This window comes from Chenopodium album, chromosome 16 (genome assembly GCF_948465745.1).
Source record: "Chenopodium album chromosome 16, dcCheAlbu1.1, whole genome shotgun sequence".
In the NCBI taxonomy this organism is placed as follows: Eukaryota; Viridiplantae; Streptophyta; class Magnoliopsida; order Caryophyllales; family Amaranthaceae; genus Chenopodium; species Chenopodium album.
This window is the reverse complement of record NC_137849.1, coordinates 47,244,712-47,258,611: the sequence shown is the minus strand read 5'-3', so window position 1 is coordinate 47,258,611 and position 13,900 is coordinate 47,244,712. Positions and strand designations below refer to the sequence as shown.

General features: G+C 36.2%; 2 protein-coding genes across 4 annotated transcripts; one reads left to right on the top strand and one right to left on the bottom strand.

Annotated features, from left to right (window-relative positions):
* Positions 1-699: 699 nt before the first annotated feature.
* On the bottom strand, positions 700-5,693 carry LOC145585688 (serine/arginine-rich splicing factor RS40-like). 3 transcript variants are annotated; one of them, XM_081642394.1, is made up of 9 exons: positions 5,559-5,693; positions 4,532-4,674; positions 3,111-3,223; positions 2,621-2,862; positions 1,739-2,017; positions 1,588-1,650; positions 1,430-1,495; positions 1,267-1,344; positions 700-1,063 (listed from the first exon to the last, which is right to left on the bottom strand). In XM_081642394.1, exons 2-9 carry the CDS (start codon positions 4,635-4,637, stop codon positions 985-987), a joined length of 1,026 nt encoding a protein of 341 aa, XP_081498520.1. In that variant the 5' UTR covers positions 4,638-4,674; positions 5,559-5,693; the 3' UTR covers positions 700-984. The 3 variants fall into 3 exon arrangements, with proteins under 3 accessions (XP_081498520.1, XP_081498519.1, XP_081498521.1); XM_081642393.1 differs by having other exon boundaries at positions 1,430-1,505; positions 1,589-1,650; XM_081642395.1 differs by lacking the exon at positions 5,559-5,693 and adding an exon at positions 3,347-3,582 and having other exon boundaries at positions 1,430-1,505; positions 1,589-1,650; positions 4,532-4,669.
* A 2,654-nt stretch (positions 5,694-8,347) lies between these two features.
* Positions 8,348-10,829, top strand: LOC145584442 (uncharacterized). Its single transcript, XM_081641281.1, has 3 exons — positions 8,348-8,611; positions 8,670-9,752; positions 10,047-10,829. The coding sequence occupies exons 1-3, from the start codon at positions 8,348-8,350 to the stop codon at positions 10,827-10,829; spliced, it is 2,130 nt and encodes a 709-aa protein (XP_081497407.1).
* Positions 10,830-13,900: the final 3,071 nt, after the last annotated feature.

Sequence of the window (13,900 nt, the reverse complement as noted above, 5' to 3'; positions counted from 1 at the left end):
GAAAAACAAAATTTACATGAGAAATTTAAATTTGCACAAATATTGTTGCAAATTGGAGAGAATTTTGGCAAAAAAATTAAAATTAATGGTTGTTGGAAAAAGCAAATGGGGTGAACATTTTGGGACTAAAATTTACCCATAAGAGACTATCATTTGGGAACAGAGGCAGTACTTATTATGTACAACTTTTAAATTTTATTTTTTTTACATATTATGTTCAACTTTTAAATTTTTTATCTCACAAATAATACTTTAAAGTTGCATATAATATATAATGGAGGTAGTTCGCAAGTTGCATTTATTCATTATAATATCGGTTTACTCAAATTTAAAAATGAAAAAATCATTAAAATATTGGCATTTGGGAGGGGGTTTAAGATTTTGAATTTGGTTACCTTTTTCACAAAACTGATAACTTGAGAAGCGAAAACACAACAGTAAGCATTGATTTATCCAAAACGCGTGCAACACTTACATAGCCAGATCGTAACGCTGTTTCCTGTCTGCTATGCATTGCTTGCTGTATGTAGACAGGACCACAAATGATAAATATTGTATTCTACGCGTATTTGAGGATAAAATTCTACTACTATTAAGTACAAAGTACATACATACAGTAAACTACTGAAAAATAAATATAATCTATAATCTTACAAATGATTTTGATTTAAATTCAAGCTCGAGTATGTAGACTAAATATACCAGCGAAACAGGAGACCATCTCCTCGAGTATTTAGATTTATGAAACAACTAAGGCAAAAATTAACCTTCTTTGGAAGCAATATCAAATACAATAAGCCACTAACACAAATCAAATTCAATCCTAAAATTGTTGATACAAGCCTTTCCACAAATAAGAAATTACAGCTCTTCTCTAGAAACTGCACTGCCAAAATAACAACACGAGACCATCTCCTCGCTTACCATCTCAACCTCTCTCAAGAAACAGCCCTGTAAAATACTGACTTAATATCATCTCCGTGCTTAGGATCTCGACCTTTCGCGTGGTGGAGGTGACCTTTCTCTTAGTGGAGGTGACCTCTCTCGTGGTGGAGATGACCGACTGCATTAATAGTTAAGGTGCAATGAAGTGAGTTCACAGTTGGGGTGAAGAGAAAACTGAAGGTCACTTTGTTTCACAACAAATATGAATAAACAACAGGGGGTTGGGGATTTAAACCTAGGACCTAGTATTCGCATTTCAACTAGGCCAAGATCTCTTCAGCTGGGTGAACTGGAGGTAATAAAGATGGAACGGGCACATACCTGTGATATCTTCCTCCATTGGCGGGGCCTTCATCTTTAACATAATCAGGACTTCCCTGAGTTTCAGGTCTAGAGCGGCTACAGCAGAATAAAAATCTTAAAAGTCTCCAATTGAGTTGAAGAATGAGAAATGGAGATAAAAAGGTAGGAGATGAAAACAAACCTGTGGTATCTTTCATTAGCAGGGCTTTCATCTTTAGCATATTCAGGAGTTCCCCTAGCTTCAGGTCTAGACCGACAGCATCCACAGTATAGGTTAAAAAAATGGAAGTCCCAAAATTTAGAGAAATGTAGAAAGTCAGGTTGGAGATTAACACAAACCTGTGGTATCTTCCATTAGCAGGGCTTCCAACAGGAGATCCCCGAGCATCAGGTCTAGAGCGACTGAATCAATATTATATGTTACAAAATAAGTCTCCAGTTACAGAAAAATTATCAAATCAAAACAGTAAGACTGCAGATTTACACAAACCTGTGGTATCTCCCATTAGCAGGGCTCTCATCTCGGCTGTATTCAGGACTGCCTCTAGCTCCAGATCTTCCACCATTGCCATAGTCAGGGCTGCCTCTGTCCCTGCGATATCCATAGTCTGGACTACCCCTCTCCCTGCGATATGGACTTGGAGATCTTCTTCGGTAACTTCCTCTATCAGGAGACAAGTCCCTGCCCCTTCTATCAGGACTGTGACCATTGCTTCTATCATCATCTCGAATGGCATACTCCACAGTTATAACCCTGTCCATAAGCTTGCTGCAAGCAATCAAATAGACAACCATCAGAAAAGTTACAGAACGATATACGCAGCAAATCCAATGCAGACTATTGAATAATCATGCAATAATTAGTTAATGATCTTATTAACAATAAGCTCATATTAGAAAAACTCATTACGACCACATGACAAACCACATCTCTATGACTTTGACAATAAGCTCATATTAGAAAAACTCATTACGACCACATGATAAACCATGTCTCTATGACTTTGACATAACCATACGAGTCTAAACACGTTAATACAAGTTCAACCTCTCATTAGCCATTCTAAGGTGAAACAAGTTGCTTAAATAGTCAGTTTGACAAGCACTTAAATCAGGTGAGTCCCTGTAGCATAAAGCAGTGAATGTGAGACTTCTAGCATATGGTACACGACAGGTATAATTGAATGTTCCAAATTCTGGCATCAAGCACAAACAAGAAGGATGCCTTTATCCATCGTAACATAAATCTAAAATTCATAATTACATCATATATTAAAAGCAGAATGTATATAAAATTTCAAAGAAAGCCAAAAATACTTCTAGTATAGAGGGGAAAGAAACATAAGAATCAAAATACTTAATTGTTCCCAACCTCATGTTTGTAGCTTCCAATGCTCTAGTGGCATCCTCCAGGGTTTCATACTGAATAAATGCAAAATTTCTCCTAATCCTTATGTTGGCAATTTTTCCATGTTGATCAAAGTGCCTTTCCAAATCCTTGGACTTAGTATAGATAGGGTCAAAATTAATGACAAACAGGGTTTTAGAAGGTTTGTCATTAGCTGCAGGTTTTCTTGCACCGCCACCACCCGGCCTTCGACTGTCACGTTCTTGCTGCAATTCAAAATCAACTTAAGTTTTATACAACCTAATTCAGACTGCTCAAAATATGTGAAGATACCAACAAATAACAGGACAAAAAGTCCAACTTGGTTTTGGATTGGACAAGAAAAAAAGGAAGCAAACTTCAGATTGTACAACGGTAGACGGGGAAAAGCACAGAAGGTAAAGATGCCAGATGATCTAAACAGTAAAGGTGTACAAAATGAAAAACGATGTGGAATATAACCAACAGTTGTTACCTTAGTCCACTCAACCCGAAGACGCCGCCCTTTCCTCCCAAACTCGGCTCGGTCAAGTCTTCTAATGGCATCATCAGCGTCTTTCTCATCTTCCATATAAACAAAAGCAAACCCTACAAATTTAAAACATTAGTTCTGTACATATAATTTTCAAACAAACAGTTGCTACAACAACAAATTGATGATTCATTAAACCTGACGTGGCCATATTAAAGACTATGAAGTAAAAACAACACCTGCTACTGAATGTGAGGTCATCATGATTTATTGTTGATACATGTCAGGAATTGAAGACTGGACAAGAGGCATGATAAATGAAAAGGCAATGAGTGTCTCAGAAATTATGTTCATGCCAAGCGAATCAGATTGGTTCTTCAAGTATAACATAGGAGGATGGTGCGTGGGCACAATGCAGAAAGAAAATGCAGAGAATCCAATCCATCCAAGAAACATATGGATAATCCAAAGAATCCTGCGCCAAAGAAATTATTGAGTGCAGGGTTCTATAGCTTGAAAAGATGATTGTCTGAAAGGGAAACAATATACACATCTATCCAAGAAAAATATTTTTTCAAGAATGCGTTGACCCTTCCAGAAGCTTTGGTGTTATATTCATAAGTATGATGGAGTCATCAATCATACTACTCTACCTCGGAATAGTGATGATGTTTCCTTTCAACATGATGGATCAAAAGCATCAAATCTCATCATCTTCTCAATTAAAACTACAGGGAGAGGTGCCAGTGATAATCTTGTTGATTCCTTACCAAGTAATGACATCCAAATTGACATGGGAGTACAACAAAGAGTAAGAATCAATTACATTTCCACTGAATTTGAGGGAGAGCATACTAAAAAAAAAATACCAACCCTATTCTGGACATTAACCTTCCCCATCCTAGTCAGCATATGGAATACCTTGGTAAGCGACCAATTCATACCCAAAAAATACAGTAAATGCATTTACTGGATAGTGGATACCAATTAGGCAATAAGCATTACAAACATCAAAAAAATGTAAACACCCTATACATACACTTCAACAGTCAAATACAATAAGAAAGTCCATTTCCAAAAAAAAAATAAAAAAAAAAATAAAAAAAAATAAAAAGCTTACAATAATCATTTTCTCTCATTTCATATTGGAGAGAGATCAAGGGATCAGAAATAAAGAATAACAATAGCAACATTAGCCGAAGTTGGTAGTAAAATCAACAACAACAAACAATTAAAGCTTACAAACAAAGAACAAATTCAAGTCCTAAAACATGAAAGCTCGTGTTATCTATAATCGCACTCATTCACCACCAAATACGCCTAAAAAGGAAATATATGTGGTCACTTAGAAAAGTGAAATATTCAAGAAATTTGGGTGGACCATTTTTAAGATTATTAAATTAATATTAAAACATAATACTGACCAGACTTCATATCCACCCTTTCCACCCTTCCGTATTTTTTAAAAAGCCGCTCGACCTCAGATTGCCGCGCATCATATTCCAAGTTTCCACAGAAGATGGCCCTCATCTTGCAAAGCTTCAAATTAGGGAACCCTCAAATAGCACTAGGAGAAATAAACAAGAGTAAGGAACATCAATTGCCCTTAAAAATAAGAAGGGGAACGAAAATTAATAAAGGGACTTCACAAGTTTTAAATTTCACCAATTAAAACTGTAAAACCATGATATATGCAGAGAACATCAAATGGATACGCAGAACTAAAAATGTACATCATTCAGCCAGTTAAATCAACAGGTTAAGACGATAAAACGCTCCAACATCAAATTTTTGGAGAACATACTGTTAAAACCCAACACATCAAGTCATCAACAAGCTCTAATAGCTCAACTTTCATGTTGATTAATCGATTATTACATTGCAAAACAAGCTTTCAATAATTAAACAGCATTAGTATATCAAATCCCAAAGTTAAAGCATAAGCACGACAATGTGATCGGTCCAAACCCCAATCCCCCTCCTCACATTCAACTCGACTGTAAACTCCGGCGTAATAAAATTAGACCACTTTATAATGGTAGCAACCATTTAGCTACCATAAATTGTATTCTAATAGAGGCTAGATCAAATTAATGAGCAATGAAATCATTCTAACTAATAAATTTTTAGTGAGCTCGTATACAACTGATCAACAAATTCTTAATTTACTGCGATAATAAAATTAGGGTTTAAGAGGGTATTTTTGAATTTTGACCAACAATTGAAAACCGACAACCCTAACCTAAAAAATCCAATTACAAACTGAAAATCAACCAAAAGTACCAAGAATAAAAACCCAAACACAGCAAATTTAACCCAGAAAATTTGAAAAAGAATATGCACGAAAAATTCAGGAATATGATTTGTGAGTAAGAATGTTTTGATTAGAGAAAACGATAGTAGAGTTAAAAGTTAAAAGCATGGATAGAAGAAAGAGGAGAGAGTAAAAACCTTAGATTTAGGTGATGAGCAGGAGTTTCAGACTAACTCAGAGCAGCAAGCAACCAAATTCAGTTTCTGCTCGCTGCCTCGGCTAGGTTTTACTGCGAGGAAGATGGTTCAAGGCTTCTTTCTATTTCTTTAGGGACTACTCCGTATTTTTATTCACTAATAGGGCATGTTCTCGTTAATTGAATTGAAATGAATATTTTATGAGAGAACAAAATTAAAAGTTGAATTGAACTAAACTAAACTGAATTTATTAGAGCTGAACTGAACTGAAAATAATCTGATAAAAACAGGGCCTCAGAGCATATTTTATTTACTTAACTGAACTCAACTGATATGAGAGAAGGAAATTAGGAGTTGAACTGAATTAAGTTGAAAAGAACCGACCCTTACTTATGCGATCAGTCTTTTGTTTTCAAGAAAAATTGGCTTAGGTTTCAAAAAAAAAAATGTTATAAAAATAAAATTTTAACTTTGCATTATTTACATGTTTTATTTGACTTTTTTTTTTTTTTGTTATTATAAAAATAAATGTTATTTTATAATATATCATTAGATTCGTCATAATGTCAATTTTTATAACATGATTTTGTTAATACTACCTTCGTTTTTAATTGACACGTTTTGACTTTAGTACTATTCACACACTTCCCTTTAACCGTGTTTTATGATTTATACGTAATGAAAAATATAGTTATGTGGGGTCTTGTTAGATTCGTCACAATATATTTTCATAATATCAACTTTTTATAATATTTGCTTATTGGTAATTAAAGATATAACGGTTGAATTTGTGCATTGGCAAACGTGACTAAAGAAACTTGTCAACTAAAAGGAAACGGAGGAAGTAATATTTAGCAATAAAAATCGACACGTAAAATAATGAAGTATGATTGGGATTAAACCAGAGGAGTAAAATAAGGTTGATTATGTGCGTGTTCGGCAAAATATAGCCGTGAATGTAGTTATTAGCTGTGATAGTAGTTGTTAGCTGTTAGCTATGAAATAGATAATTTAGGTATTAATGTTCGATAAAGTAGCGGTTAACTAACAGTTACATATAAAAATAATATTTTTTCCTAAAACTATAGATTAAATTTTCAATTGCTACCTCTAATTTCAAAAGCTAATAATTTAAATTTTTTATAAAAGCTACCTTCATCACTAAAACCTACCTCAATTACTACATTACCAAGCACTCATATTTTTTGTTAATTAGTTAGTCAAACCACTAAAAACTACTTAAAAGCTAACCAAAAGCTACTGTCGAACACGTTCTATGTTAAACCTAATCCATGATAATGATTTTTCATCATTTCATTGGTGATTGGACCAAGACTTTAGCCGGCCAAAACAATTGGTTGTAGGATTGTTTGAAAGTGTTTGAAAGTGTAATTGTGAAATGATTACAAAGTATTTTGTACTCATTATTTACTCAAATGTCTTTATTGTTTATTGGATCTTACTAACAATTGTCCCAAAGACGTTAAATAACTACTTAGAGCCTGTTCTAATTGACTGAAGTGAACTGAACTGAACTGAACTTATTGGAACTGAACTGAACTTATTGAAGCTGAACTGAACTGAATATTTTATGAGAGAAGGAAATTATGAACTGAACTGAACTTATTGGAGCTTAACTGAACTGAAGAGAACAGACCCTTACTAATATATTACTCCGTACTTAAAATAGAACTTCGTGTTAAGTTCGAAATGCATGACAAAATCAGGCGTGGATTTGTGTAATTAATAATAATTTTACTTTAATATTTCCACTTTTAATTCTCTTATTTAACGCCCTGGGAGGCTGGGAGTGCTTGTCAGCTTTTACCTTATTTATTTTACACAATGGAGTATACATTATTTTTTAATCGATTAATTTTACAATATCAATTGATAGCAAATGAACCCCATAACCTAAGACTTAAGTGCAAATCAACCCATTTAGAATTAATTGAAGCAAATCAACCCTGCACCTTTAGAAAACGTGTAATTAGCCCATAAATTGTATATTTCGGCCATATATAATCTGAAAATTTTAATTTCGCCGGAATACCACTATAATTTTACCATTATACTATCCTTATACCATTGAGATACAACCCTTGTATATTTGAAGTACGTTATTTATAACTTATATACAATAACTCTATAATGAAATTAAAAAATACATCAAAAAAAATAAATATAGTGAACTACATGAACAGCAACACCACGTTCAAGCACAACGCTCTCCAATAAAACATCTCAACTCTCTTCCATGGCTTCCTCTACAGGTAACTTTGATTTCTCTCTCATGATATAACCCATGATTAAAACCAAATTTTAAATTGTACCTGTAGAAACAAATCAAGATAATATGTAACTGGGAAAACCTAATAACTTTTTTTGTAAAAAAACAATGAAATTCAAATTATTCAAAATTGCATTTGAAAATAATTTAATAATAGATAATCCCTACAACAACAAAATTGTATCCAATTGTCACAATTGTATGTTTTCATGGAGAATTGAATGTTATTATGAAGTCTCTTAATTATTATTTTTTCTGGTGTAGTACATCCAAATATAATTAATCTCAAATGCTTTCATGGGGGGAAATTAGTTGATGGGAGAGAAGATTTGATTTATGTGGGTGGCTGGTTCTTGTATTGAAGGAGAAATTGACATATGTAAATTTGATTTTAGAATGGCCAAAAAACTGATTGAGGTGTTAGGTTACTCTTATGATTATGTTGACATCTTGTATCTTGTGAAAAAAAGAGGCCTTCAAATTTTATGATGGCGAAATAATGGAGGAACTTCATGTTGAAGGGGTTACACATGGGGCCATGGAGTTCTATTTCCATCATTCTATTGAAGAAGGTGATAATGAAGAAGTTTTATATCCATCGAAAATAAAAGTTGATTATTCAGGGGAACTTAATAGAAAAACTACGGAAGTTCCTGTAGAAATTATAGACTATGATCAGAATGATGAGGAGTTATATGGGAGTGAACCTGAAAATATAATTGAAGATGTTGAAGCTGGAAGTAGCGATGAAGAGTTTATTGATGTCCAAATAAAGAAAAAAGAATGGGTCACTAAAAGAAACAATTCTGGAAAAAAAAAAGAACATGGAGGAAAAGAAATTTGAGAAGGTCAGTATAGATCACAATGGGGATATAGAGAAAAGTGGACAAGCAAACAAGCCTGCAAAAGCAAAGGATAATTATTGGGGTGTAGATGAATATGTAGAACAAGATGAGCATGACATGGATGGAAGTGAAATAGAATATGAGGATGAAAGTCCACTTAGTCGTAGCGATGATGAGGAGGATCCTGAAGTTCTACAAAAATGTGATTGGCCTCTATATTATCCTAATACTCCATTTGGGTATGTTCAAATAGAGTTAAGGAAATTATTCCAAAATGTAGACGTATTAAAAAAAGCACTAATCCTATATAGTTGCCAAACCCACAGCGCATGGAACTATTGCCATAATGAACCGCAAAGACTACTTGTGAAATGCAAGTTTTATGAGAGTGGGTGTCGTTGGAAGCTTAGTACGAGGTATACAAAAGAGTTTGGATGTTTACAAATCCGATTTGTAAAAGATGTTCATAATTGCACACCCACTATGAAGAATAAAAGGGTACATGCAAACTTTCTTGCCAAGGAATACCAAGAAAAGCTTCTAAAACATCCTACTTGGAAGCTAAAATTGTTTGTTCAGGATGTAGAAGACACATATGGTGTGAAGATTAATAGGTGGCAAGCTGCAAGAGCAAAAAAATATGCCTTGTCTGCATGTGCAAAGGTTGTTGAAAAACAATATGAATTTCTCATAAGTTACATGCATGAATTGAAAACTTCTAATGTAGGTACTAGCGTGTTCTTATCTTTAAAACCACACATTTCACATTTAGAACCTCAATTTCATATGTTTTACATCAATTTTGCTGCTTTGAGACAAGGATTCCTACATGGGTGTAGAAAGGTTCTCGGCCTTGATGGAGCATTTCTTAAAGGATATTGTAAGGGTGAGCTACTTAGTGCCACAGCAAGGGATGCAAATAATCAAATGTTTCCGGTCACTTGGGCAATTGTAGAGACTGAATCCAAAGAAAGTTGGTCTTGGTTTCTTAAACATCTTATAGAAGATCTCGAAATGCAAGATGGTAAGGGATGGACTTTGTTATCAGATCAACAAAAGGTATGTTTAAATATAAGTTTAACTCTTCATTAGTTAATCTAAATATTATTTTAAAGTATAGTCTTTTTTCTTGGCTAAATGTTTATTATTTGGAGCTTCCATAGTTCATGGTTAAGTTCATTTTTGTACATCTAATATAGTGTCTATCAACATCTCCCTAAAGTTGAGCACAGGTTATGTGCTAGGCACATATTCACAAATTGGACCAAGATTATCAAAGGGGCACCTTTGCACAAACTATATTGGAGGGCTGTGAAATCATATACTCAAATTGACTTTGAAAATACTATGAAGGAAATGCAAAAGCAAAGTTCAAAAGCTTCTGAGGAGATGTGTGCAAGAAATGTGAAGAATTTTTGCAGATGCTTTTTTAAGACTTGGGCATGTACTGATGTAACTTGTAACAATATGGTGGAAACATTTAACTCATGGATCCTTGAAGCTAGGGAAAAACCAATATTAATAATGCTAGAAGAAATAAGAAGACAAGTTATGTCTAGAATGGTGGATAAGAAAGCGCAAACAGCTAAATGTGTTAGCATTGTTACCCCTAGAGTTCGATTGAAGTTAAATGATTTCAAACAAGCTATCAGAAATTGGAGGCCTATCAAGGCCAAAAAAGATGCATACGAGGTGCAACATACTCATAACAACAACATATCATATGCAGTTCGATTAGATAAAAAGAGTTGTGCATGTAGATATTGGGATTTGAATGGGATCCCATGTGAGCATGTAACAACTGCATTATGTGCTAAAAATGAAACCCCCGAGAATTATGTAGCTTGTTGGTACAATAAGGACACATACGAAGCTGCATATTCATTTTCTTTCAAAACCATTAATGGACAAGCACTATGGAAGAAATTTGATGAAGGTCCAATCTTACCAAGTGACCCCCGAGTGAAACATGGGAGACCCGCAAATAAGAGAAAGAAGGCATATGGAGAAGGTAAACGAAAAACACATTTGTGTAAGGTTGTTAAAAGTGGTAAACAATTGTGCTCTAATTGCAAAGAACCTGACCATAAAATTGCAGCATGCCCACAAAGAGTTAACGGTGCTACACAAAAGTGACATATATGCTGATGCCACATCTTAGTTAGTATTGGTATGCTTCTATATGAGACACAATTTTGGTCTTAGTTACTTTATTGTGTTAAATTGTAATTTTTTTTATAATTTAATTTTTTTGGAATAAAGTGTTTTTAGTGTAATTGATTAACAACTAAACTAAACTAATTTAATGTAGTGACTATTCCATAAACTATCTTACAACAAGATGCAAAATAAAATGGGAAGTTTTCCATATATACCCAAAAAAATTACTGATAATTATCATCCATATTCTAATCTAATGCTTCAATCAAGTTTTAGACATGAAATTGTATGAATCAATTAACAAATAAACTTACAACATTCATAATAAGATCTATGAACTTGATTAACAACTTTGTAATTGACAAATGAGTATTACCTTTGAATATTGAGTTTGATGAAAAAGAACCAATAACTTTGCAATTGTAGTCCCTAGCTACGCTATATGTTGGTTAGAGCTCCGGTGGACGATGACTATGGTGATAGGATAGTGCTAGAAGTTCTACCGAAATTCTTTGAAAGCTAAGGTAGAAGGTGATAGTGAATATTGACTACTAATAAGATTCGTAAACAACCCAATTATTCCTCTCATTAAATTAGCTACTTTAATTTGCACGAGATTTGAAGATAATTTTCCATTGGAAGGAGAGAGAAAAAATGGGAAAGGGTGGGTATAGGGAGAAAGTTGTGTCGTAGAATTGATGAAAATGAAGACCAAAAGTAGGTAAGTTGGGAATAATGGGATACAAGTATCATGAACTATATTAGCATAAATATATGTGTACTATTTATTTGGGGAAAAAAAAATACGTAGTAGTTGTTTTCCGGTTTGTATTATGTATTTAGATTAAATGTCACCGGAAAATATTTAATAGGAGCTAAATTGCACGATTTAAAAAGTAGTGGGGTTAATTTGCTATTATTAGTACTTAGGAGGCTATTTTGCACTTAAATCTTAAGTTACAGGGCTCATTTTGCCACATTATACAACGGGTAAATCATTAAATCACTACCGACATACTCGTCATACGTGTTATCAAACACCTTTACTCACGTAATCACGTAGGTACGGAGTATCGTTAATTTTATCAAACGATTTTACACTAACAACTAATAGTCAAACCAATACCGACATACTATACCGTGTTATGAAACACCGCCAAAGACAATAAGAAAGGTGTACAAATGTACAATAATGGCGGAGAGTCTATAACCATGTTTTCATGCACGTTATAATCAATATTGCACTTATACTATTGTTTGGGTCCAATTTAGTCCAATTGGGCCTAGTCATTAAATGATCCAATTAAAAGCCCAAGGTCAAGGTTCAACTCTCCAATTATGCTAAAGTCAAGATCAGTCCACAAGGCAAGTCAGTTGGGCCAAGGCCCACTTCTCCCATATATGCCAAGGTATAAAAGCCATCAATATTACATTTGTACATGGATTCACACAAAGCCTCAAGCAATTAATTCTCTTGCATAGCTTTCTCTCTACACATTGTACTGACTTTAGCATCGGAGGGGCCTTCCTCGGCAACACCCCCGAGGCTAGTTTACGTGTGTTTGCTGTGCAGGAAATCCTCGGCCCAACATCACTCGGACCGAGCCCAGTCTTCTCCATTTCATTGGACCTTCGGCAAGGTCCCATTGTTTTCACCCGAAACAATTTGGCGCCGTCTGTGGGGAAGACTTTCAAAAAATCTTTAAGCCAATTTCAATCGTTCTACCTCAATCTTAGTTCCAATGGCTAAGAATCGCAAGAACAAAAACGACGGTGCTTCTCCTCTGAGAAAGCGCCGAAAGTCACTAGGAGGGGGTCCCTCGGAACGCCCCACTTCTAGCCTGTCTCCTCCTTGGGATAGGAGCCCCTCCGCGGGACCCGACTCTCATGAGAAGCCTAGGGAGAGATCCGAATCTCCTATCATCCAGTCCAATCATCCGCCGGGCCCGCCTCGGTCAAATGAGGACAACCGGTCCAGTCAAAGGACCCAATCTCATGCCCGGAGCCAATCCCGGAGCATTCGCACCTACTCTCGCTCTCAGCCGAGGACACCCTTGACAGGGCCCAACTCGGAGGAGGTAGCGAGAGCCTTAGCGGTCCTCATGGAAGCCATAAAGGCCCAGAACATGCCACCTCCACGTGACCGAACCCCTCCGCAAACCAGAAACCAGCGGAGGTGCCTCGGCCAGGAGGGGGGAAACTCTCCTCTTTCAAGGAGCTTGGCGAATGGGAGGAGGATACCTGGAGAACCGAGAGGGAGAGAAACAGGAACTCTCACTTCTTCAGGGAGTCTTCCATTCAGCTCACTACGAGCAGAACCCATAAAAACAGCAGTTTTGCCTCTCGGCCAGAAACTGCTCGCCGAAGCGTTCACGACCGTCTTGGCGATAGGGAACGGAGCGTGCACAGCCGCCTTTCCTACCCTGTAGCCAAGGCCCAGACCTCCCAGCCAGGGACGAAAACCACTTCTACCTCTCTGAGAGGGCGGAGCGCGGTCCCTTCGGCTGGGAATAAGGGCAAGGCCGTAATGCTGCCCTCCAGTTCTCCATTCGAGCAATGGATACTGGAATCTCATGTGCCGACAGTTAAAATCCCGTCGCACATTACTTATGATGGAACTTCGGATCCAAAGGACCATATTGCCTCATATGAGGCTCACATGCATCTCTGCCCCAGGTCCGAGGCGACTTGGTGCAAGTATTTTCCAACCACTCTCAAGAGGGTCGCGCAAGCGTGGATCTCCAAGGGAGTTACAGAAGGTTCAATTACTGGGTGGGACGACCTATCCACCAAGTTCAAGAGCAAGTTTTCCACGGCAAATCGCCGAGAGAAGACTACTGCAGAGCTTATGGGCCTGCAACAAGGTGAGGCCGAAAGCCTCCGAGACTACCTGACTCGCTTCAGCAACGAGTCATCCAGCATTTCTCAGCTGGATCAAGGGCTGGCAGTTTTCGCCCTTCAGCACGGTCTCAGAACTGGGCCGTTCTCTGACTTCATGGTCATGAATTCACCCAGGACCTTGGAGGAAGCATTGAATGCTTCGGATA

What these genes read in the sequence shown, in the direction of transcription:
- LOC145585688 (XM_081642393.1), bottom strand. Translation starts at nt 4,637, where the DNA reads ATGAGGGCCATCTTCTGTGGAAACTTGGAATATGATGCGCGGCAATCT. An exon ending in TGCTAATGGAAGATACCACA is followed by an intron (nt 1,506 to 1,588) that starts GGTTTGTGTTAA and finishes ACTGTGGATGCT; the next exon opens with GTCGGTCTAGACCTGAAGCT. An exon ending in AATGGAGGAAGATATCACAG is followed by an intron (nt 1,064 to 1,266) that starts GTATGTGCCCGT and finishes CTATTAATGCAG; the next exon opens with TCGGTCATCTCCACCACGAG.
- LOC145584442 (XM_081641281.1), top strand. Translation starts at nt 8,348, where the DNA reads ATGGAGGAACTTCATGTTGAAGGGGTTACACATGGGGCCATGGAGTTC. An exon ending in GCGATGAAGAGTTTATTGAT is followed by an intron (nt 8,612 to 8,669) that starts GTCCAAATAAAG and finishes GAAAAAAAAAAG; the next exon opens with AACATGGAGGAAAAGAAATT. An exon ending in TGTTATCAGATCAACAAAAG is followed by an intron (nt 9,753 to 10,046) that starts GTATGTTTAAAT and finishes AATACTATGAAG; the next exon opens with GAAATGCAAAAGCAAAGTTC.